This window comes from Acinonyx jubatus, chromosome E1 (genome assembly GCF_027475565.1).
Source record: "Acinonyx jubatus isolate Ajub_Pintada_27869175 chromosome E1, VMU_Ajub_asm_v1.0, whole genome shotgun sequence".
NCBI classification, from domain to species: Eukaryota; Metazoa; Chordata; class Mammalia; order Carnivora; family Felidae; genus Acinonyx; species Acinonyx jubatus.
The window spans coordinates 26750955-26777450 of NC_069397.1; the positions used below are offsets into that span (position 1 = coordinate 26750955).

At 38.5% G+C, this 26496-nt stretch overlaps 1 protein-coding gene, 1 long non-coding RNA gene and 1 pseudogene across 2 annotated transcripts in view; 1 reads left to right on the top strand and 2 right to left on the bottom strand.

Moving 5' to 3' along the window:
* DHX40 (DEAH-box helicase 40) overlaps nucleotides 1–5416 on the bottom strand; it is a 49274-nt gene extending 43858 nt beyond the window's left edge. The window contains exons 1-5 of the mRNA XM_015088425.3: nucleotides 5221–5416; nucleotides 4213–4380; nucleotides 2796–2941; nucleotides 599–718; nucleotides 178–405 (exon numbers count right to left, since the gene is read on the bottom strand). Coding sequence (XP_014943911.2) covers nucleotides 178–405; nucleotides 599–718; nucleotides 2796–2941; nucleotides 4213–4380; nucleotides 5221–5332 — 774 coding nt within the window. The 5' untranslated portion in view covers nucleotides 5333–5416. The remainder of the gene's footprint in view (nucleotides 1–177; nucleotides 406–598; nucleotides 719–2795; nucleotides 2942–4212; nucleotides 4381–5220) is intronic.
* LOC113592656 (uncharacterized) overlaps nucleotides 4894–26496 on the top strand; it is a 66674-nt gene continuing 45071 nt past the window's right edge. The window contains exon 1 of the long non-coding RNA XR_003412576.2: nucleotides 4894–5352. This is a non-coding gene — a long non-coding RNA (uncharacterized LOC113592656). The remainder of the gene's footprint in view (nucleotides 5353–26496) is intronic.
* LOC106989957 (glyceraldehyde-3-phosphate dehydrogenase-like) lies at nucleotides 9761–18819 on the bottom strand (annotated as a pseudogene).

Consider the following 26496-nt stretch of genomic DNA (forward strand, 5'->3'; position numbering starts at 1 on the left):
TACCCCACTCCCAATCATTTCCCCTTGTTCCACAGAAAAATTAAATTTGGTTCTCAAAAGTGCAAGGAACTATGAGGGCTGCCATTAAAATAAAAGGGAACAAATGAATTACTAAACTACTTAATCAACTAGAATCAGAATATAAAAAAAAGACATAAAAAGGATGTCAAGTACTACCGCTTGGATATATGCAGTATTTTCTCTGTCTCGTGGGCCAATCAAATTGCAGAATTTTTCTCTGACTGGATACAGCCTTCCAGGTATATCAAATATTGGACAATTTCCAAAGAATGCAGAGAGCTTGGCTAATTCCATAGTTGCTGACATCACCACAACCTTCAAATGCTCTTTCCTGTTAGGAGACTTCTCCTGAAATAATTTCTTTAATAAGCCAAATAAGATGTCCTGAAAAAAAGTAAATTTCTAATAAGTAACAAGTATACCTAAAAGCCAACTTGTTTTAAATATTTTGCTTTCCTAACCAAAGAACTCCTATTTCAACAGATTAAAATGTAAGTAAGACCAGACAATTCTCTACAAGGTAAAAGTTACCCCAAAGAAATAAACTAATAAATAACCATTATATTAAAATACTCACTGTAGTTAGAGTTCTCTCATGGGCTTCATCTAAAATGATGACGCTGAACTTGGTAAGATTTGGATCTCCCAGAATATGTTTCAGTAAACATCCATCAGTCATATATTTGATTGCAGTTTCCTAATGTTCAAACAGCAGAGTATATCAACTTACATATACAGTGTTACAGAAATTCACCCCTACTTTACAGACTAAAATTTCCCCCAAATGTACAGACATTAGGTATTCTAACTAATCTGACTAAATAAAAAAGTACATAAAATAGCCTAACAACAAGGATGGTAAATTATAAAACATGTGACCTACACAGGGACAGAGATAAGGAACTAAGGTGGATATTCTAGGATAAAGCAACAAAAGTGACAATACGGAGATATAAAGTAGTCAGGGGAAAGTGGTAAGATAATGCAATGCCTTCACATGAGCAAGCTGTAGGAAGCAGCAATGAAATGCGATCCATCTCCGTCTCAGCCACTGTTTTAGAGGACTCAGGAGAAAAGGTAGACGAAATAGGTGCACAATTTCTTCTCACTCTCTTCTTCCCTCACTACTCTCTTATTTTAAAAACTATGTAAGCCAACTAGCATTAAAAACAAGGTGAGAATAAGAACCAAAGGCTACGAGTTAACAGCAATATAAACATAAAACAAGGGAAGACAAAAGAAAGAAAATTCCCCACTTCCCACTAGGAAGGCAAAGACAGTATTTTGGGGAGTCACTGTGTACCATAAATGATGGCCATTCCTATTATGAACCATATTCGAATAGGGATTGTTTTGTATCTGATACAAGATTTAAAAAATCCTGAGGGAATATAAATTGTGACCATTAACTACTAAAAATAAAACAATTTTAAACTTGTTGGTACCATGAATACAGAAGATACTCGATAAATACTTGCTTACTGACTTTTCTAAGTTGTCCATTTTCCATTGACTTTAGCAATACAAATATACAACATGGATGAACCTTGAAAATATTATGATAAATGAAACAATCCAGACACAAAGGACCAAATATTATATGATTCAACTTATAATTGGTACTTAGTAAAGGCAAATTCATAGAGACGGAAAGTAGAATAAAAGTTACCACAAGCTGGAGGGAGGGGGGATGGAGGGGCTAACGTTTAGTAGATATAGTGTCTGTTTGAGATGATAAAAAAGTTCTGAAAATAAAGAGTGGTGATGGATACATAAGATTGTGAATGTATTTCATGCCAATGAACTGTACACCTAAAAATTATTAAAATGGTAAATTTTACATTATATATATTTTAATACTATAAAAATTGTTTTAGAGAATGCAAATGTAAATTATATATCAAGGATTCTTACAGCTAAAAAATAAGAGAATCCTTAAAAAAATAAACATGCCACTTATAAACTAACTGAGAAGAGAGAAAATAGGAAAGCTAATTCATTCACAATGGGCAACAAATCATTAACAATGGGCAAAAAAAATTAATTCTTTTTTTTTTTTAAGTTTATTTTTGAGAGAGAGTGAGACTGTGAGCAGGGCAGAGGCAGAGAGAGAGAGAGGGAGAAAGAGAATCCCAAGCAGGCTCTAAGCTATCACTGCGGAGCCCAAAATGGGGCTCAAAACCCCAAACCATGAGATCACGACCTGAGCCAAAATCGAGAGTCGGAAGCTTAACTGACTGGGCTCAGGTGCACAAACAAGATTAATTCTAATCTGAGGCTTTGTTTCTTAAAATTATAAATGCAGGGGCTGGCTCAATCAGAAGAGCATGCAATTCTTGGATCTCAGGGTTGTGAGATCCAAGGGGAAAAGTGGTAAGATAATGCAAGCCCCATATTGGGTGTAGAGATTACTTAAAAATAAAAACTTTAAAAAATAAATAAAATAGGGCGCCTGGGTGGCGCAGTCGGTTAAGCGTCCGACTTCAGCCAGGTCACGATCTCGCGGTCCATGAGTTCGAGCCCCACGTCAGGCTCTGGGCTGATGGCTCAGAGCCTGGAGCCTGTTTCCGATTCTGTGTCTCCCTCTCTCTCTGCCCCTCCCCCGTTCATGCTCTGTCTCTCTCTGTCCCCCAAAAAATAAATAAACGTTGAAAAAAAATTAAAAAAAATAAAATAAAATAAAATACAAGTGCAAATTTGAAGTTAAAATCTTTCATAACTTTCTCCAATCTGTCTATAAGTTTACAGGACTTATAGCAATAAAACTTTTGTACCTTAGAGCTGCAATCATCAAAACGAACTTGGTACCCTACTTTGGATCCCAAAGTGCATTTCATTTCTTCAGCAACCCTCTGAGCAACTGATATAGCAGCTACTTTTCGTGGCTGAGTCACCCCAATCATACCATGTTGTGAAAACCCTATCAAAAACAGAGGTAAAAAACACAAAACTGTTAACAACTGCTTCCAATTAGAGCTAAATTGTTTCTGACCAATCAACACAAACTGTTCAAATGTTTCCAAAAGAAAACCCTGCAAATTAACAACATACCGTTTTACCCAATGTACCATGGAGATTTTAGTAATAAAAAAATAAAAATACATATTCAAAATATACATATTTTAATTAGCTTTTTCCAATTTCAGTCTAATGATTTACACTAAAGAATAAGTCTAAAATTTTTAATCCCTAGGAATCCCATAAATTCCACAGAATTCCTAGATTTACTTTTGCCACAGAAGTTTAAACATACCACCTTTCATATTTTTACCATTTTAGTATTTCTGAAAGATGCATCTTACAATTGATGCTTTTTTCTTTATTAATAGGATGCAAAACAGTTATACTATTGCAAAAATAGTATGCAAAAACAAGACATTCCATGTCTTAAAAAATGGCACATCAGATTTAATGGATTAGAATAAGTTAATATCAGAGAAGAAATTTTCATCTTTTATATGAATAACATCCAATATAATTTTGCTCTATACCAACCTTATGATAGGAAGTTTTACCATATTGAAGTTAAAGACACTTTAAGGGTAGGAAATTTGTTAGTTGGCTTGGTGTTATGGAATCAGGGAATAAATATTTACCTGACAACCCTCTGGAGAAGGAACCAAGAAATACTAATGTCAGCAACAGATATCACTATATCCCTTCCTCCTGAAAATTATCTCAATACCCAGTGGTTAACTGCAAGACAACCTCATTCTATAGCAGAGAATCATTATCTACCTATAATTTTATTTGAGATTATTATGACAATTAAAAATGGAAAAAACATCATCTGAATTACCTCCTGAATGTGAAATAACACCATAAAAAAGCAGGAAAGATGTAGGGAGGGTGTGTCAATAGAAGAATCGGGACTGTAAAACAAATGGTGGGTATTTGTGCAATACAGAGTCCTATTAGCTTTTAAGAGGATTTTTTTTAAGTTTATTTATTTATTTAGAGAGAGAGCACACACTCGCACATGAGAGGGGAAGGGGCAGAGAGAAGGGGAGAGAGAGAATCCCAAGCAGGCTCCACGCTCTCAGCAGACCTGGCCTAGGGGCTCGATCCCACAACTGTGAGATCATGACTTCAGCCAAAATCAAGAGTCAGAGGCTTAACCAACTGAGCCACCCAGGTGTCCCAAGAGGTTATTTTTTAAATACTCCCAATATTATCCCAGAATAAAATTACCTGCTTCATATAGATATTTTGGGAGTTGAGTGGTTTTACCACTTCCTGTATTTCCAGTAACAATAAGGAATGAATTGTCCCTCACAGCTTGAATAAGCTTTTTTCTTTGTTTTTGAATAGGAAAAGTTGGAGTAGTTCCTCCCTCCTGTGATGTGCATCCTTTCTCTTCTGTAATAACAGAAAAACAATTGTGCAATTAAAAGGCCTGTAAAGATATCTCTAACTCAATTTCCCAGAACTGAATAGAGAAAGACAACAGAATTTTGGGGCTGGAATGGATCGATCCATGACTTCTCAGGTAAGTCACCTTTGTCAAATTGGTATGTAAGGGTTTACAAGCCCAGAACAACTTTTTAGTAAAATCTAACAACGTGAGCATTTGCTAATGCACGACTCAGAGTACTTGACAAAGTAGGCCTAGAACAAGGCAATGTACATGCGAGCATACCCATACAGAAGCACCAAGCCCAATTTTATTAAACAATAGACCAAAAGCTAGAACACTGCAGGAAACTCTCGGCTGAATTTTAAAAAGCCACCTGTGTTTGCTTCTGATTCATGGTTCAAGTTAGGTCCCTGTTCAGAGTGACTGATATCCCAGAAGGCCAAGTGGTGGGTAACCATGGAAACTGGCTCCTGGAAACTGGCTCCCTTCATACCATACCCAAAGGCAGGCTGGCGGCCCGACGAGCGGGGCGGGGGGTGGGGGGGGGCTGGATGGGTAGAGAACAAAGGCTTTAAGAACCTGTTTAAGAGCAGAACGCGTCTAGGCGTTGGGGTTCACTTTTTTGTCCCCCAGCAGGGTTTTCACCCAACTTGGATCTGGGACCGCCCCCCTCAAAACCAAAGTGCTCACTGGAGGCAAAGTTCGCCTCCGGCTTGGACGGCAAGAAGAATGCTGCAGCCTCCTCTCCACTTTTCTCTGCTCGCCAAAGGCGTACTTTTATCCCCCCAAAAGCCCCCATGCCGAAACTCCCGCTGGCCTCCGCAGCGTCCCGCGGACCGCACCTCTATCAGCGATGGAAACAGCCGAAGGCCGCTCTTCCTGAAGGTCTATTGACCGCTCACCCTCCTCCTGCCGCCTTGGCGCCCTGCCCGCGACGGCGGGAAACCGGGACATAGACCTGGCCCGGAGCGGAGGTGAGCACGTCCACCGATCTGGGGAGATGGGAGGGGAAAGGCGAAGACGCGCCCTGATGACGTCGAGGTGTTTACTTCCGCGCGTGCGACTTGGAGCGAGGGGAGGGGGAGCTGTTAGGTGACGTGGCGCCCTGCCGCCGGAAAGCTTCCCCACACCGCGACCTGGCCGGGCCCCCAACCGGGAGCCCACCCCCGAGGGTTTCCCTCCATCTTCGGGTGTGTGCTTCGCCTTGGGCCTTAATGCCGCCCCAAGGTCCAGAAGGGCCCTCTCCCACTTGTGCGCAGAAGAGCCAGGTGATATCCCTTTACTAAGCTACTGTGGTCAGTGTAACCCTGTTCTGCTTGCACACCTATTGTGATGTGACCCTTTGCCAGAACTGGAACCTTTCTAGAGTGCAGCGTTTCCAGGACACAGTCTCACCTTGCTCAGTCTGTAATCACCTGTTCATTTCAGAACTACTGCGTTGCAGAGCTGAACTTCGAGTTCTGTAGTGTCTAAAACCTACGGCCCACACGCTATGCATTTCCTTCATAGGACCCTGCATTTCAATGTATTTTCTTCCTCTTTCTCACAACTAGACACAAAAGCAGGAACTTTAGAAAACCACAGTACATTTCGGCCCAGCAAAGTAATTCAAAATAAGCCATCAATATTTGTTTAATTTTCTGGATGGATTAATGAATTATTGATTTTCAGAGGATTTAAGCTCGCTTAATGGATATGGATTTCTTGGAAACCACAATAGTTGAAAGGATAAACAAATACACAACAGAGGTGGGGCGACTTTTTCAGAAAAGGTACTTTGTGTGTGTGTGGGGGGGGGGATCTTATTATAGAACCTTCCAATTTTGTAAGTAGTATCAATTGTAACAAAATCAATGCTGGAAGAAGATTGTTTCCTGGGCTTTTCAACTATTCTTACTGTTAGAATTAACCAACACTTCCTGCCAAACAAGACAACTCAAAGTTGTCCCTTCACCATTAATTAAAGGCCACTATGCTCCTATCTGATCAGGCTTCAAAAGATGTCATTGGACCCCAAGATTTTTCTGTGCTCATAAAAATGTACCAACTGCTTTTAGGTGGGACTGATTAACATCTCCTAAAATGCAAGCTTATTGGATTTTGAATGGTACCAAATGAAATCCAGCTAACAGCTCTATAGCTCTAAAACCTGGGTGCTACAGGAATAAACCTAGCAATAGGAGAATATGTCAGATTTCTCTCATCCATTAAAGGAATCTCCCAACCTTCTAGATTCTCTTAGAAATTCAAAATATTTACAAGTCAGAAAACAAAGCAAAAAACACATTTGTAGTACAAAGTATTGGTGAATAACAGGGCATGGTATTTTAGTATATGGCACTGTACTATCAAAGTCACTTCATAAGAAAGTGAACAGAATCATTTCAGACCAATGATAGTTACCACTTATTGGGCACTTAATAGTCAAGCATTTAATATAAATTTTTTCATTTATTCCCCACAAAAACTCAGAGAAGTAGGTTATTGTTATACCTAATTTTCACATGAGAGAATCAAGGCTCACACACTTGCTCAAGACAATAAAACAAAGAGGTAATAGGACCAAGATTTGCCACATTAATAACCACTATACAGTGATGGGAGATGGAATTCTCTAAATTATCTAAATCTTGGTGCCTAATATGTTTTCTTTCAATGTTTTCAAGTTAACTATTATAGAATGACTCCATTCTTGATTGAGAATCACCTAATGAGAGTATCCAGGAAAAACCCCTGCAAACCGAGAATAAGGAAAAGTAAAAGTGAAAAACTCAAATGTTGTTTAATGTTGTTGATTTTAAAATCAAGGACATTTAAAACATGTCACCATTAATAGCATATGCTCCAGGCTACTCCAAATTAAAAGAACAACTATTTCCCGTGGAGTTAGTTTACAAATTTCAATGGCAAACAAGATACAAATAGACAATAAAAATAGCAAATGCATGGGTTGAATCTAAGAAGAAAGGTTAGTATTGCAAACAACATTGAATCTATTTCCTGTTATCTTTGGGTCACAAGAAAAACCTGAAATAAGTTATATTTAAAGAAAGGTGAGGAGTATAAATTGCACCCTGCTGCTATTATCTCATAGGCAGTCTTTCAAAATATTCTTGAATCCAAGAAATTTGTTTCTGACCATCCAAAAGACAGGAAGAAACCTCAATATTAGAGATGTACAACAATGGAATGGAATTTTAAAATCATCTCCAGGAAAGATAGGAGAACATAGAATCAATGTTACAATGTAAAAGAAATAACTGGAGGGGGTGCCTGGGTGGCTCAGTTGGTTGAGCGACAGACCGGCTCAGGTCATGATCTCGCAGTCTGTGAGTTCGGGCTCTGTGCTGACAGCTCGGAGCCTGGAGCCTAATTCATATTCTGTGTCTCCCCACCTCTGCCCCTCCCCTGCTCATGCTCTGTGTCTCTCTGTCTCTTAATAATGAACTTTGAAAGAAAGAAAGAAAGAAAGAAAGAAAGAAAGAAAGAAAGAAAGAAAGAACGAATTGGAGCAGAAAGAAAAATTATCAAAGAAATTAATGCAAAAAAACCCAAAAATTTACAAATGCCAGACAAGTGGTGAGATGTAGAAAGTTAATCAAAACAGGAAGTCAGGGAAAGATAGTGAGCAATGGTGTCAAATAAATGGATTTTTTTTTAATTCATAAATTTGACCAAAACAATGGTTGTCTTGGTAAAGAGAGGCAGAGAGAAGCCAGATTGTAAGTGGGTGAAAAGAGAATTAGAGAGTCAATTGAAGACATACGTAATGCGCTTGGAGATGTTTGGTTAGAATCAACCAAGGTAAATGAAAGGGAAAGAAAAGGATAGCCAGAAAAAGATGCCACTGCTACAGTGTATATATGATGATTTTAAAAAGATGTGGTCAATGAAATCATCAGGGTACCGTTAGAAAGTGTGTTTCGAGAGCTGAAACTGATGAAGAGAGGTGCTGATGAAGGAGAAAATGCAAGTTCACGTTTTGAGAAAAGATGCAGGATTGGAAGAGAGAGAACAAACTTTTAGTCAGGGTAAGTGTTATAAATCTGCATTTGTAGCAGATTTGTATGCCAAGATATGAATCTGATTGTTTCTCTGTATTTTCCTTCTCTGTTTTTATCTTACTTGTAAACCAAGGGCCTTTCTTCCTTTTCAGCCCTCACCGAGTAGAAACAAAGATTCAAGGACATTGCTGACCTGAGGGCCAAGACTAGAGCCTCCGGTACATAAAGAACTGGTTATTTTCTCTCTCAGGACTGATAGGACTGGGCCTAGAAATAGGGAAGAAAGAAGGAAGAATGTAATGAAAAATAAGGAGCACTAGAAGGCATAGAGCCCTCAAAGTGGGCAAGAGAAATAGGCTTGAAAGTTCTAATAGAAGGAATTCAAGAAGATGAACCATCCTCACATGTGGACCCCTCCTCCTTTAAAAAACCAAAATCTATGACGTTTGTCATTTAGCAGTCTTGGATATGTAGCCCTGAAAGAGAGGGAGGGGAGCTTGTACATTCTGGAGGGAGTGGAAGCATGAAGAAGAACCTCACTCCTAAACCAGGTAGAACTAGATAGAAACAGTTGGGAATTTTTCTATGAGTGATGTGATCGACACCATATCAGTTTCTTTGTGTGTGTGTTGGGGGGGGGGGTGGGTTTTTTTTTAATGTTTTTAAATTTATTTTTGAGAGAGAGAGAGAGACAGAGTGCAAGCAGGGGAGGGGCAGAGAGAGGGAGACACAGAATCCGAAGCAGGCTCCATCCGGGGTCTGAGCTGTCAGCAGGGTCTGAGCTGTCAGCGCAAAGCCCAATGCGGGTCTTGAACCCACCATGAGATCATGACCTGAGCCAAAATCAGACACTTAAACTAATAAGCCACCCAGGCACCACCATGCCACTGTTATGTATTCTATTAACATGTCTGTAAAATATTAGCAACTTGGAGATTTGGAGGAAAAATAGACGGACATATCCTAGAACTTAGCGAAGTACCCATCTTTCAGTTCAAAGGTAAAAGAAACCATCACACTTTCTTCTCTTTTTAATCTTATGTTTCTGTTGTCCAGATATTAAGATGTGAGTTAGTATCATAAAGATCCTCACCATGCAGTCATTAATTCACTCATGAATGTTATAATTTAATCAAAAGATTAATAAAGATTGAGACACTTCTAATCATTGTCAATGAAAATTGATGCTTTATACATATGCATATAATCTTGAATAAATGTGTAGAATTCCATTATTCTATTAGTAAAATAGACCCTCTTTCAAATGAAGGCTCAGTGATGACTCTGACTTCCTATTCATTCATTCATTCATTCATTCATCCATTCATTCACGTATTCATTCAATAAATATTAGAATACACAACTCTCATATGTACACTTTTGTTTTGTTTTGTTTGGCAGGATACAGTATACTTTATTGATGGTACATGATAAGGTAGGGCTCCCCAAGCCCCTCCCCTTCTTCAGGGGGTCTGGGATGGAAACTGGAGGTCAGGAGATTCTCAGGTGTGTTGGGGGATAAGTTGGGGCAAGGACTCTCCAGCAGCTGAGAGCCTCTCTCTTCTTCCTCTTGCTGGGGCTGGTGGTCCAGGGGGCTCTTACTCTTGGAGGCCATGTGGACCGTAAGGTCCACCAACTGGTTGCTGTAGCCAAATTCATTGTCATTCTAGGAAATGAGCTTGACAAAGTGATCATTGAGAGCAATACCAGCCCCAGCGTAGAAGGTGGAAGAGTGGGTGTCACTGTTAAAGTCGCAGGAGACGACTTGGTCCTCAGTGTAGCCCAGGATGTCCTTGAGGGGGCCCTCTGGTGCCCGCTTCACCACCTTCTTGATGTCACCGTATTTGGCAGCTTTCTCCAGGTGGCAAGTCAGATCCACGGCAGACACATTGGGGGTGGGGACACAGAAGGCCATGCCAGTAAGCTTCCCATTCAGCTCAGGGATGACCTTGCCCATGGCCTTGGCAGTGCCAGTAGAAGCAGGGATGATGTTCTGGGCAGCCTGTAAACCATCATGCCACAGCTTCCCAGAGGGGCCGTCCACGATCTTCTGAGTGGCAGTGATGGCATGGACTGTGGTCATGAGTCCCTCCATGATGCTGAAGTTGTCATGGATGACCTTGGCCAGAGGGTCCAGGCAGTTGGTGGTGCAGGAGGCATTGCTGACAACCTTGAGGGAGTTGTCATACTTCTCATTGTTCATGCACATCACTAACATGGGGGCATCAGCAGAAGGGACAGAGAGGATGACCCTCTTGGCCCCACCCTTCAAGTGAGCCTTCTCCATGGTGTTGAATACCCCAATGTACTCCACACAACATACTCAGCACCAGCATCACCCCATTTGATGTTGGCGAGATCTCACTTCTGGAAGATGGTGATGGGCTTTCCATTGATGACAAGTTTCCCATTCTCAGCCTTGACTGTGCCATGGAATTTGCCATGGGTGGAATCATACTGGAACATGTAGACCATGTAGTTGAGGTCAATGAAGGTGTCATCGATGGCGACAGTGTCCACTTTGCCAGAGTTAAAAGCAGCCCTGGTGACCAGGTGCCCAATATGGCCAAATTCATTGACTCCGACCTTCACCATGGTGTCTTGGGATTCAGCTGGCACTGCACCAAAAGATGCGGCTGTCTGTTGAACAGGGAGGAGCAGAGAACCTTATATGTACCCTTTTTAATAGCCATACAAAGGCATAAAAATATGTGTAAGACATGGTCACTACCTTCAATGACATTACATGTATTTAAGGAGATAAAATATTTAGAGGAAAAACTAGCTAGAGTGATCAGGGAAGGCTTCTTGGAGTTAGTGGCATTTGAACTGAGCTTTGAAAGTTGGGAATATTCTAGGAAATGTCAGGGAAATGTCCTGGTAGAGAAAATTTCACAAAGGCAGTAATAATAGAGTGATCAAAATATGATTGATTATGGATTATTGAGAAATCTACAAAATTTAATGTTCTATCTCTGGTCATGGTCTCTGTAAATCTTTCACTTGCCTGAAGGTGGCAAGCTGGGTTTATTCGAGAAATTTCATCATCAATATTATTTGAAAGAAAAATGAAACGGTAGTATTTCTTTGAAAAACAGTTTTTTTCATTTCATAAAATCAAAAAATTTTGAAAAAGATAAAAAATTACAAACAATCTTTTAAATACTGTATATATTTACTATTTATTTATTTTTTTTTTAGATTTTATTTTTAAGTACTCTCTACACCCAGCGTGGGGCTCGAACTCATAACCCCGAGATCAAGAGTTGTATTCTCCTCTGACTGAGGTAGCCAGCCACCCCTAGTATACTTATTTTAAAGCATATACATTTTATATTGCAGATATTTTTAATTTTGATATTTTAATTTTATGTTCCTTATTGATTCCCTGTTATGATACAATTTTTTCATTGGAAAAAAAGGAGACTATATTTGTTATTTTAAGTTAATTTATTTATTTTAAGTAATCTCTCACCCAAAGTTCAAACTCATGACCCTGAGATCAAGTCACACACTCCTCCAACTGAACCAGTGGGGTGCCCCTCAAAGGAGCTTATACTTTTAAGTATTACCATTAAAATCTGTGATAAGCATTGTTTATAAGTCTTTTGAGAGTAGTCATGTTTGTTGAAGGATAATTTCCAAATGGCAAAACTCATCTTTTTTTTTTTTAGCGTATAGTTGTTTTATGAATTTTGACAAGTGCATATGGTTTGTAACCACCGCTATAATAAAGTTATAAAACACTTCATTATTTTAACAAATTCCCTTGAGCTCTTTTGTGATCAACCCCTTTCTTCACCTCTAGGTCCTGGCAACCACTGATTTGTTTTCTATCTCTGTATTTTGCGTCTTCCAAAATGTCATATGAATGGAATCATATAGGTCTTTCATTCAGCATAATTACCTTGAGTTTCATCTAGAGTTGAATATAGTTATAATGCATATCAGTAACTCAATTCTTTGGGTTATTGAGTCATATTCCATTGTATAAATATACCACAATTTGTTTATTAGTTCATTAGTTGAGGGATATTTATATGAGGGATATTAGTTGAGGGATATTTATATGAGGGATCATTAGTATGAGGGATATTAGTTGAGGGATATTAGTTGAGGGATATTTCCACTTTTTGGTGATCATGCATAAAGTCACTATGAACATTGACATGCAGGTTTTTTTTGTTTTTTTTTTTTAATGACCATTTTCATTTCTCTTGGGTATATACCCAGAAGTGGAATTTCTGGTCAAATGATAAATGTATGTTTATAAGGACTGCAAAACTGTTTTTCCAAGGAGACTGGAGCATTTTGCACTTCTACCAGCCATCTAGAGAATTCCAGTTGCCTTCATCCTTGCTAGGACTTGGTATTAACAGTATTTTTGTTTTGTTTTGTTTTACCCATTCAAATAACGAGTAGTGGTATGTCCTTTATGGTTTTAATCTACATATCCCTATGGCAATGATGTTGAACATCTTTTTACATATTTATAGTCCATATATCTTGGATTCAAATCTTTTCTCAACTTGTGTGAGAGAGGGAAGGGTTGCTTATTTTCTCATTATTAAGTTTTGAGAGTTACCTATAGATTCTGGATTCAAGTCCTGTATCAGATATATACTTTGCAAATATTTTGGCCTAATCTATGGCTTGTCTTTTAATTTCTTAATTATGTCATCCAAAGAGAAGTTCTTGATTTTGATTAAGTCCAGTCTATCAACATTTTCTCTTTTGATTGTGCTTTTGGTGGTATCTAAGAAATCTTTGCCTAATCAAAGGTCACAAAGATTTTCTCATGTGTTTCCTTCTAGAGTTTTGATAGTTTTGAGTTTGACATTTAGGGTTTAAGCCATTTTGAGTTGACTTTTGGGTATGGGTCAAGGTTCTATTTTTTCACACAGTTATGCAATTGTTCAAGCACCATCACTTCATAGTAGAAAAATTTAGCAAAGGGACTTGCATTTTTAAATTATACAGTTAAAATCTGTGATAATCTTGTTTGAGAGTTTTCTCAACTTTTGTTTGTAGTTTTTTTTTAGCTTTATTTTCCAAATATTACATCCTATTTTTAAAAGATAAATTTGTGTCTTGGTTCTTCTACCTCTCATTTTATTTCATTTGGCAGTGTTAGGATTTCAATGTATTTTCAAATGACACTATGTAACTCTACACTCTCTAGAATTGTGGAATTTAAAACTGCCAACCCCCTCTTTTAGAGATGAGAAAATTGAGACTTAAAGATCTTCAATGAGTTGCCCACAGTCATACAACTAGACAGAAGCAGAGAAAAGCCCATGGTAGTTTTCCAAATCTCCAGGCCAACTGTGTATGTCACGTAACTTTATTTCTACTTATTAAATATGGATTTTTGCTATAAAGTAGGCTTTTATCTACAATTGCATTTTCAGTGCTTTTCCATCTAATACACAAAATTTGACTAAGCAGAATTAAACCCAGTTGTTAAAAAATACCACCAGCCTTTATCCAATGCCACTGTGTTTACAAATATCATGACAAGGTAAATAGACACACACCAAGGAAACATAATCTAGGCAAAGGAAACAAATCTAATTTAGTAATCTAAGGATTACTAAAATGCTGGCATTCAGTTGATAATTCCAAGACTTTACACTTAGGCATAATTTTTACATTAAATTAGCTGTGTCTCCTTATCCAATTGCAAGTTAGACAGAAAATTTATCTTTTTCACTACATGGGACTTTCAACAAGCTGATTAATTAAATCTGAGTGGTCTATTCTTGCCTTATGCAACAAAAACATACATATGCTTGTAAAACCTAAGGGAATAAAATCCCTAGATACCAGAAACCGGTAGGAAATGCAAATCTATAGAAAAATTAAAACCTGTTATGTGGGGACAGTCTCCTGTGAGGATGCTTTCAGAGTGCAATATAATTTCCATAGAGTAAACATATCCAACTAAAGATGAGCTCACAACGACAAAAAAATTACACGTCAGATGAAGAAATAAACCATCATGAGAGAGATCAGGAAAACAAGCAAATAGGAAAACTGTACCCCAAGAACTAGAAATAATAGGAAAGTCTTGAAGAGACTACAAAATAAGTGTTTTAAAGTATTAAAAAGACAAAAGAATAGAAACCATAATTAAACAAGAGAACATTATAAAAATAAACACGCAGGTGTCCCTGGGTGGCTCAGTTGGTTAAGCGTCTGACTTCGGCTCAGGTCACGATCTTGTAGTCTGTGGGTTCGAGCCCCGTGTCAGGCTCTGTGCTGACAGCTCAGAGCCTGGAGCTTGCTTCGGATTCTGTGTCTCCCTCTCTCTCTCTGCCCCTCCCCTGCTCACACTCTGCCTCTCTCTCTCTCTCTTAAAAATAAATAAACATTTAAATAAATAATAAACAGGCAGATTCAAAAAATAATAAAACAGTCAAAAATAAAAATTCATTGAAATTAAAAATTCAGTGGAGGGGGACCTGGTGTCTCAGTCAGTTGAGCATCCAAATCTTGATTTCAGCTCAGGTCATGATCTCATGATCAAGATCTCATTCCTGAGATGGAGCCTACATTGGGCTCTTGCTGACAACATGGAGTCTGCTTGGGATCCTCTTTCTCCCTCTCTCTCTGCCCTGACCCCAGCTCACTCATGCATGTGTGTGTGCATGCTCTCTGTCTCAAAATAAATAAATAAACTTAAAAAAATAAAAATAAAAACTCAATGGCGTTTAAATAAATCAAGAGAAAGTAATCAAGTAGAAGACAAAGCTAAGGAAATCACCTAGAATGTAGCACTTAACCATTAAGAGATGGAAAATACGAAAAGGAAATTAACAGATATGAAGAAGGTAATGAAAAGGCCACCTATATGTTCAAATGTTCCAGAGTGATAGAATAGAGTAGGAAAAAAGCAATATTTGAGCAGAGAATCTTTGAGCCCTATTAAAGGAAAAATGAAAATCATGTACACCTAAACAAAGTGAAACACAGCAACAATAGAAAGAAAATCTTAAAAGCAACAAGATAAAAAAAAATTCCTGCAGGGGCGCCTGGGTGGCTCAGTCGGTTGGGCGTCCGACTTCGGCTCAGGTCATGGTCTCGCAGCTTGTGGGTTCGAGCCCCGCATCGGGCTCTGTGCTGACAGCTCAGAGCCTGGAGCCTGCTTCGGATTCTGTGTCTCCCTCTCTCTCTGACCCTCCCCGTTCATGCTCTGTCTCTCTCTGTCTCAAAAATAAATAAACGTTAAAAAAAAAAATTAAAAAAAAAAATCCCGCAAAGGAACAATAATACATTATCAGCAGATTTCTCATCAACAAAAATTGAGGAGAAAAGACAATAGAATAGTAGGCATGACCACACTGTTAATGGAAAACAATCAAGAAGTCTATACTCAAACTGTCATGCAAGAGTGTGACTGAAATCATGGGGTGCCTGGGTGGCTCTGTCGGTTAAGTGTCTGACTCTTGGTTTCAGCTCAGGTCACAATCCCGTGGTTCATGGGTTTGAGCCCCACACTGGACTCTACACTAATGGTGCAGAGTCTGCTTGGTATTCTCTCTCTCCCTCTCTCTGCCCTTCCCCTGCTCACGCTCTCTCTCACACAAAAATAAATAAATAAATTTAAAGAAGAAAGTGAGACTGAAATCAAGATTTTTTAGGACAAATGCTAAAATCGTTTACCAATAATCAATTGTTGCTTAAAATATACTCAAGTATTTTCTTTAAGTTGAAAGAAATTGGATACAGGAAACAGGATTTTCAGCAAGCACTAACTGTGAACAGAAAAAATAGTAAAAATATGGTAAATCTAATTTAATGTTGAGTATTAAAAAGCAGTGATGATAAATACTTCAAATATAAAAGGATTTTTTACAAGGTGAAACCAAAATATTAAGTAACATAAATAATGGGAGGGTGAATCTTCTAATATCGTGTATTGTTCAAAAAAGGCTGACAATATCTTCGACCTAGTTGAGTGTGCATGCTATAAATTTAAGAGTAAACATTGCATAAAAAGAAAGTGTATATTTTCATAAATCTAAAAGAGAAGCAAATTCTTAATTTTACCACTGTGAAGAAAATATACTTGACAACCATGAACTTCTCAACAAAGGAAAATTCAGAAAGCAAAAAAAAAAAAAAAAAAAAGTTTAAAGTCTAATTACGTTTATTTATTTATTTATTTATGTTATATGTGTTTTTTTTTTTTTTAATCTTTAATTATTTTGAGAAAGAGACAGAGCGTGAGCCCGGGAGGAGCAGAGAGAGAGGGAGACACAGAATCTGAAGCAGGCTCCAGGCACTGGGCTGTAAGCACAGGGCCTGACACGGGGCTCGAACTGATGAACCGTGAGATCATGACCTGAGCTGAAGTTGGAAGGTCAACCAACTGAGCCACCCAGGCACCCCAATGTTATATATATTTTTTAATGTCTACTTATTTTTGAAAGAGAAACAGAGTGTGAACATGGGAGGGTCAGAGAGAGAAAGACACAGAATCTGAAACAGGCTCCAGGCCCTGAGCTGTCAGCACAAAGCCTGATGTGGGTCTCAAACTCATGAGCTGTGAGCTGTGAGATCATGGCCTGAGCCGAAGTCAGACACTTAACAAACTGAGCCACCCAGGTGTCCCATAATGTTTAAATGTTTAATGGCTAATTACAATGAAGAAAAGACCAACTTTATTTTATTTATTTTTTAAGCTAATTTATTTATTCTGAAGGTGGGAGAGAGGGCATGCGTGTGCATGAGCAGGGAAGGGGCAGAGAGAGAGAGAGAATCCCAAGCAGTCTCTGTGCTGTCAGCACACAGTCCCACGTGGGGCTCGAAGTCACTAACGGTGAGATCATGGCCTGAGCAGAAATCAAGAGTTGGATGCTTAACCAACTGAGTCAACCAGGCTCCCTGAAAAGACCAATTTTAAAATTGTATAAGCCTATACGAAAATAGCAAGTTTTGGGGCACCTGGGTGGCTCAGTCTGTTGAGCATCCAACTTTGGCTCAGGTCATGATTTCACGGTTCATTGGCTTAGGTCATGATCTCACGGTTCATGAGGTCAAGTCGCACGTCAGGCTCCATGCTGACAACTCGAAGCCTGGAGCCTGCTTCAGATTCTGTGTCTCCCTCTCTCTCTGCCCCTCCCCCACACTCTCTCTCTCCCTCTCTCTCTCTCAAAAATAATGTTATAAGCATTAAAAAAAAGAAAGAAAAAGAAAAAAGAAAATAGCAAGTTTTGTTTTCTGATACTTTTTCTATATCACATAAAGCTTTATGTAAATAAACTTGAAGCTGCATCTGTTTACCAGAGAAACTCTTTTAAATCCCATAATAAATAAAGGTTAATATTTTAAAAATATTAATATATATTAATATAACATCCAAGGCAGTAAAGATGATAGAAAAACAATTCAATAACTCAGTAGAAGTCAGGAAAGTATAGAAAACTAAGTAAAGAAAAACTATGGTGGGGCACCTGGTGGCTCAGTCGGTTAAGCGTTGGACTTTGACTCAGGTCATGATCTTACGGCATGTGAGTTCAAACCCCACATCAGGGGTTTTGCTGACAGCTCAGAGCCTGGAGCTTGCTTTGGATTCTTTGTCTGCCTCTCTGTCTCTCTACCCTCCCCAACTTGCTCTGTCTCTGTCTCTCTCTCTCTCTCAGAAATAAATAAAAACATTAAAACATTAAAAAGAAAAAAGAAAAGCATTAAACAAACATTAAAACATTAAAAAGAAAAAAAAGAAAAACCATGGTAAATGGAAAACACAAAATAAAATAATAGAAATAAATTGTACTATATTAGTAAAGTTGGAAAAGTGTACTTATAGCATGATATCGTTTAAATAAAAATTTAAACACAAAAAAATAATAGCATGGACCATACCTACATAGTAAAATTATAGAAACATGGGATACATACTAACTTCTGGGTACCTATAGTAAGTAGGAAGGGAATGAGGGAAGGTTGTTTCAAATACATTTGTAATTTGTATTTCTTTTGAAAGAGTATGAAACAAATATGGCAACCTGTTAAGATTTGTTGTCAGATACATAGACAGTTAGCATCATGTTATTTTCTATACTTTTCCGTGTATCTGAAATATTGACTCTACATTAGAGAATCCCAAAACAGTGGAAAGCCACTGTGTTATACCACAGGTCTTCCTAGTTATCTCTATGACCCTCTAGCGGCTTGCAGAAAAGTTGAAGATAGAAGACCCTTGAGATCCAAGACTGTATTCCTGTCCATATGATGCATCCAAAACACTCTCTTTACCAACGCTTGGTATTTTTTAAAGGAAGGAAAGAAATCAAGCCATATAAAAGGTACATACCTCTTATGGGAGCTTTGTTGCTTCCATGTTTTGTTTTTTCTGACTCTCTGTATGTTCAAGGTAATGTGTGTCTTTTGTCATTGGGAGAATTCTCAATGCTGGAGAAGACAGAGAAGAAAGGACAAGGCCAGATAAAAAAGAAATGGGATCGAAGTCCTCCAAGTTATAATTGGAATGTAATTTTCCTCACTGTAACCCATCTCAAGCTTCAGACACGAATTTTTTTTTGAAACTCATTTTGAAATTTTGTCTTCATATAAGGCCTTAAATAAGGAGCAGCCTAAAATATGAAATCACAAATTTATTTTTTTCTCTCCCTGATGGTCATAATTTTTTTCCATTTTTATTTTATTTTTTTTCTTCCAAGATTTTATTTAAATTCAAGTTAGTTAGCTGGGTGCCTGGGTGGCTCAGTAGGTTAAGTGTCTGACTTCACCTAAGGTCATGATCTCATGGTTTGTGAGTTTGAGTCCCACATCAGGCTCTGCGCACTGACTGCATGGAGCCTGCTTGCAATTCTCTCTCTCTCTCTCTCTCTCTCTCTCTCTCTCTCTCTCTCCCTCTCTCTTTGCCTCTCCCCTGCTTGTGCTTTCTGATGTTCTCAAAATAAATAAACTTTAAAAAGTTATTTAAAAAAATAATAATAACTTCAAGTCAGTTAACTTGATGGTCATAATTTTTGAGCACCATGGCAAAAAGAGCATTTATTGCTCCCTCAAAAAGAAGCTAGAACACTATTTTTTAAACCCCTGTTCCCAGCTGTCTTGCAGGGGAAGACAGGATGCCCTGTCTGCCATCAAGATGGAGCCATACAGTGCCCACCTCCTAGTGAAGTAGAGGATATGGAGAAAGCCTATTCAGAAGGAAAGAAGAAGTAGAGGGTGAAGGGCGACCTTGGAAGGGGAAAAAGGTCCCTGTGACTTAAGGATCCTTCCCCAGGGCAACTTTCTAGAGAAGGGAGGTAAGTTAGCATGAGGAGAAAGCTGAAGTTGGAAAGTGGCTTGCTCTGCTTCCATTTGACTTGGTACAACATCCAATACAGTGACTGTTCAGCAGTGACAAAGAGAAGCATGTGGATGGATTGGCCTTAAGCAGTGGTCCTGGCTCCTGTGTGGCCTACAGGGCATCCTGGTAAGAAAGGACAGAAATAGAGAAGAGTCTCATAGAAACTAAGAGGCTGCAGTATTTAGAGAGGTTGGCCTAAATCATAGACCCAGCGATTATACCAGCACACTGCCTGAAGGGCAAGTAAGACCTGTCACATCCCAAAGGGGCCCTCAATGGCTACCAGTCCACAGAGATGCCATTCTGCCACAAGGCCAAATTTGCATCCTGAGACCCCACAGGCCTCTTCTCTCCTTGACACTATGAGATCACAAATCCTTCAATACAGCCAGACACTATTTTGAAGAGAAACAAGGGTAAGGATGAATCAATGTGGAAGATTTTTGCACCTACCCAGAAGAAAATGTATTATTCAACAGTGACTACTGAAACTGAAAAAGGTTGTTGCCTTGAATTGACAAGCTTAAAGTTTAGGGTTTTTTTTCCCTCCCACTGTGGAAGCTTACAAGGAAAATTATGTTCATCGAAGAAAATAAAGAGGAATATATTCTTTGCATATTGGAATCATAATGTGGATAAAATTTTTGACCCCACTATATGAATGTTTATAGGGGTATTTTTCCAGGTTGTTTTTTTCTCCTGATGTTGTTACCCTTTCTCAATTCGCATGTATTACTCCTTCTGAAATGAACTGCAGTCCCCATTGTATTGACCAAGGAGGCTCCAAATGCAAATACCAGCTTTGTCTATTCTGGAATTGGCAGGAGTAAAGCATGAAGCAAGAGGCGGTAAGGTTAAGAATAGATTCAGTTCTTTGTAACCACAAGAAAATGCCCACCCAGCCATTCTGCCCTTTTTAATTTGTTCCTTTCCTCTAAATGCAGTTACTATGATCAGAACCATAGAAAGCCATGTGCACTGAGACCGCCATTATTCACCACTGTGACCATTCCCCTGGGTAACACAAAACATTTAATAGGCTTGTCCCAGCATCTAATAACAGAGGGAAAACACATCGCAGATCACGATAATGATTTTGTGTATTTCTGTAATGATGAAAGAAAAACCTGATCCCGCATAATAATCTCTTTGTTATTCATGAAACTTAAATGGCATTTCCTCATGAATTTTAAAGTGCCATTCTTTCTCACTACTTATCCCACAATTCTATGTGAGCCTTTTCAGAACATCATTCTCTTATCTCTTTCTTTCCTCCAATGATATAATTATTCTATCTAAACCAAAAGGCTTTAGGATGTTGTTTTTTTACTATATTGGCAACAAAGCTGGTCTAAGTTGACATTAAATAACCTGGAAAGATCAAACTGTGCACTTAAGATTTCTGTACTTTTTTTTCTTGTATGTACGTTACTTAATTTTAAAAGTAGTTCACTTTTTTTTTAGGGGCGCCTGGGTGGCTCAGTCGGTTAAGCGTCTGACTTCAACCCAGGTCGTGATCTCAGTTTCTGAGTTTGAGCCCCGCATAGGGCTCTGTGCTGACGGCTCAGACCCTGGAGCCTGCTTTGGATTCTGTGTCTCATTCTCTCTCTGCCCCTACCCCACTTGTGCTCTGTCTCTCAAAAATAAATAAATGTAAAAAAAAATTTTTTTTAAGTAGTTCACTTTTTGATATTTATCTGGAACATCATGCAATCATAAATTTGTGCCATTTTAAAGAAATAGTAATTAGTAGCATTCATGATGTTACATCATTTTGTTTGGTGTTCTAAAAGTTAGGGAATAGTTTGCAATGCTTTTTCTTTTTATTCCTTATTAGTAAGCATAATTCACTTTGAAATTTAGTCCCATATTATTTGTAGACAAATAATCTCAAAATTATATAAAACTAGGCTAGATTTTAAGCTATTTAAGGACACAAACTGTCTTACTTATCTTTGCATTCTATGAAGTATCTAATGCAAGGACTTCCAAATAGAAGACCTTCATAAATATTTGCTTAATAAATAAAAAATATCTTGTGCAGAAAACAAATCAGTGTTCGCTAGGTCTGGGGTGGAAGGATGGAATTATCTGCAAAGGGAGTGTAAGGGAATTTTTACAGTGATGTTAATATTCTACATATTGATTGTGGTGGTGATTACACAACCATATGCATTCATCAAAGATTGCACAATGATAGTCGATTAATTTTGTTGCATGTAAATTATCTCAGTAATGCTGATTAAAAAAAGAATCTTGTGATAATATCACAGTTTCTTGATAGGAAATAACTAATGGGGTGCCTGGGTGGATCAGTTAAGCATTCAACTCTGGAGTTTGGCTTAGGCCATGATCTCACAGTTCGCGAGTTCAAGCCCTGGGTCAGGCTCCACGCTGAAAGCATGGAGCCTGCTTGGGATTCATTGTCTCCCTCTCTCTCTGCCCCTCCCCTTGTTATACTTGCACATGTGTTCACTCTCTCTCTTCAAATAAATAAATAAACTAAAAAAAAATTTTTTAAGAAATAACTAATGACACATGCTGTTAACAAATAACTAGCACATTCTTTACATGATCAAATAACCTGGTTTTAGATCAACCTTGAAAATTCCTAATTTCTTGATTGAATGACCAATAATTTACTAAATACTACTATATGTCTGGCCCTATACTATGTCATTTTAATTTTAGTCATTTTTTAAATTATTGCACAAACAAGTACTGCCAAATAAGAATTGTTATTTCTATACTATACTAAGTATAGTATATTTTTATACTATACTAAGGCTCAGAAAGTTTAGGTAAACTTATCCAAAACCAGATATTTTAGTTTTTAAAAAAATCAGTGCATGCATAAATATAGTTTCAAAGAAGCTAAGCTAAACACTTATTTGTAATTTAGGAATTCTGAGGAGTTAGATGATTTTGTCCAAAAATTAACTATAGTATGGGGTGCCTGGGTGGTTCAGTCAGCTGAGTGTCCAACTTCAGCTCAGGTCATGATCTCACAGTCACGAGTTCAAGCCCTGCATCGGGGTCCACACTGACCACGTGGAGCCTACTTAGACTTCTTTTTCTCCCTCTTTCTGTCTGCTCCTTCCCCACTCATGCTCGCTCACTCTCTCTCTCTCTCTCCCTTGCTCTCGCTCTCTCACTCTCTCTCACAAATCAATAAGCATTAAAAAAATTAACTATAAAAATAAAAATGTTAATTCATCAAATAATACTTTGCTTACTCTGACAGACACTGTGCCAGATATTTCAGGGAATGTAATGCTGAGCATATATAGACTTTGCTTTCAAAGTACATACCATATCACATGGATATGAGATGCATGAATAAATGGCAATAATACCAGGCAAGGTGCGGAGCTAATATAAGATAGAAATAACCTTGCACTGAAGAAGGAAGAAATACCTTCAGTTTCTGCTAAGTTGATTAATTTTAAAATGTTTTAATGTGTATTTTTTGAGAGAGAGAGAGAGCGAGAGCTGGGGAGGGCCAGAGGGAGAGGAAGACACAGAATCTGAGCTGTCAGCACAGAGCCTGACACAGGGCTTGAACCCACAAATAGTAAGATCATGACCTGAGCGGATGTCATCACCCAGGTGCCCCTAAGTTGATTAATTTTAAAAATGCAACCAGCCACCAAGGGGAATTTAGGAGAGGTTCAGGCTTAGATGGTTTTGAGATGAAAAAGAAATGCAAAAATTTTTCTCCTTCCCTTGCTCTATTTATTTATTTTCAGTTCAAAGCTAATCTGACAAACAGCGTATGTGTGTGCATTGTAGGGTGCTAGTCCTTAGACTTTTACTTGAATACCTCTCTGACTTCACGTCTCTGCTTAGGTTTCCTTCACAGGGACACAGAGAGGCCTTTACTGACCATGTTACCTAAAAAAGCATTTTATCAATCTCTATCTATCCCCTCCTTTGTTTTTCTTCATCATTTATTGCCATCTGGCATTATGTTAAATCTTTTCTTTCTTTCTTTCTTTCTTTCTTTCTTTTTTTGAGAGCTAGAGAGAGAGAGAGAGAGAGGGAGAGGGAGGGAGAGAATCTTAAGCAGGCTCCACAGAGCCCAATGCAGGGCTCCATCCCACAACCCTGGGATCATGACCTGAGCAGAAATAAAGATATAGACTCTTAACTGACTGAGTCACCCAGGCAGGCCTGTTAAATATTTCTTATTTGTTTATCATTTGTCTCCTCCAGTAGTATTTAAGCTCCTCGGGGAGAGTCCGTTTGTCTTGTCCACTGTTGTGTCTCCAGCACCTAGGTTAGTGCTTCACATTCTTTGTTGAATGAATGAATGAATGAATGAATGAATGAATTTTAGACAGGTCTTTCTGACTGCAATATCTCCTCTCCATGTCTTTTAGTCTTCACTTGAAAGTCTACCAATTTTTCACTTTATGGTTACTTGACTTTTGCTAGATAATAATATTTTAACTTGTTTGAAGTAGAAACATACTTTTTTTGCAGTAAGGCACACAAGAGAAGAGTTTGAACTCAAAAGTATGTCTATGTTTTATGCAATTTTTCTGAAACTGAATTGTGACAACTCTTCTTCTCTATGTGTTAGCCTGGGTTTTCTAGAAAACAAAACCTAAGACAAAGTTTAGAGAACTAATTTTTACTGCGTACTGGAGGTGTGTGGAGAGGGGAGATGAGTGTAATTTCAGAGAAGGAAGAATAAGGAGGAAAGGGCCACAGCTTCCTGGAGAGACACAACTGGTTGCTCAGTCATATGAGATATCTCTGTATGGATCTTAGAACAATCTGTTGGAAGGTAGGGAATAAGGGCAAAAATTCCTCTCCCGTGCATTTCTGAGTTGTGCTAACTGGTTTCTACAAAAAGCCCCTGGGAAAGCCAGAGACTGCATGGGTCCAGTCAGGTGGACCAGGTTCCTGAAACTGCTGTGGAGGCCCCTACTCCTCACTGCCAGCAATTTGCCCCACCCCATTCCCATGGCTATAAAGCCCTTGACTCTGCTATCATCTCTTAATGTGTGTTTGGCAAGGAAGTAAGCCAAGTAGCCAAGACCTGGGGGCAAGTGGAACCAAGCAGAGCCAGTGATGGCATAAACTCCCAGAAATTATTCAGGGCAATTATTTCTAGCAGCCAAGGCTCCAGCCACATGTGTGATACATAGCTATATCTAGCCTGTCTCCAAGTGCTCACTCCTTGGTGTTATTTCCAGTCTAAATTCCCTAATTCTGCACCTCATTTGTTCCACATGTCTACATCCTCGTCCAAAGTAGTGGGTTGTTTTTTTTTTTTTAACTTTGAGAATTTTGTTCAGCAATTTGAAATGAAGAATTGCTTTAAGCCCTATGCGTGATATAGTTAATCTTGAATGTCCCTTGTTTTTTAGATTGGGAATCATTAATTCTATCAGCAGATATTTATTAAGCACCTACTATGCGTTAAGCACTGTTCTAAGCACTAGGACAATCAATAGTGAATAAAACAGTCAAAAATGACTGCATCATGCAGCATACATTTTAGTGAGGGGAAGGAAACAGACAACAAATCATAGGAACAAATAAAGTATTACGTTGGATGATGATAAATGTTATGGAAAAATAAAGAAGGGAGGTTTTCTTTTTAATTCAGTGATCTTTTGCATAGACAACTATGAACCTTCAGGGAAAAAGAGAAAGAAGAAGTGAATGAAGCAGTTAGGGAACAAAGAGTTCTCTGGGTTTGGAACTCTGGGTTAGGCCTATAGACAGAGAGTAAGGAAATAGCCTAGGGGTTGTAGAGCATCATGGCTTCTCTGTGCAAGACACAGATTTTTTTTTCTTTAACTTTTTGATGCATCATTTTAACTTTTTTAAGTTTATTTATTTTTTTGAGAGAGATAAAGAACAAGTGGGGGGGAGGGGCAGAGAAAGAGGGAGACAGAGAATCCCAAGCAGACTTCATGCTCAGTGCAGGGCTTGATCCCACAAACTGTGAGATCATGACCTGAGCCAAAATCAAGAGTCGATACTTAACCGACCGAGCCACTCAGGCACTTCTAATTTAATTTTTTTTAATGTTTATTTAGTTTTGAGAGAGAGACAGAATGCAAGCAGGGGAGGGGCAGAGAGATAGGGAGACACAGAACCTGAAACAGGCTCCAGGCTCTGAGCTGTCAGCACAGAGCCCCACATGGGGCTCAAACTCACGAACCGCAAGATCATGACCTGAGCCAAAGTTGGATGTTTAACCAACTGAGCCACCCAGGTGCCCCTAATTTTATAATTGAAGTGTAGTTGATATTATGTTAGTTTCTGGTGTATAACATAGTGATCTGACAAATTCTATATATTACACAATGCTCTACCATGGTAAGTGTGTTACATCTATCACCATACACAGCTACTACAATATTATTGATTATATTCCATATGCTGTAATTTTCATCCCTATGACTTATTTCATACCTGGAAGTTTGTACCTCGTAATCCCCTTCACCTATTACATCCACCACTCTCCCCTCTAGCAACCACAAGACACAACTTCTTAAAATAAATTTCTCCACATAAATTATAGACAGGACCCGTTGCACAGAGCATTGTATCCATGCATGGGAGATACAATTGCTATTAACTCAGTTTTGCTTCACAAACATATTACATGAAGTACACACAACATAGAGCTGACAGTTCCATCTATAGAACTGAGATACAGTTACCCATAACTCCCAATTATTCTTCACTCCTGTAAGAAGTACATGAGCTACAAAACTGAATAAGATACAGAGAAGCAACACTTTATTCTCCGAGAAAATTTCAGT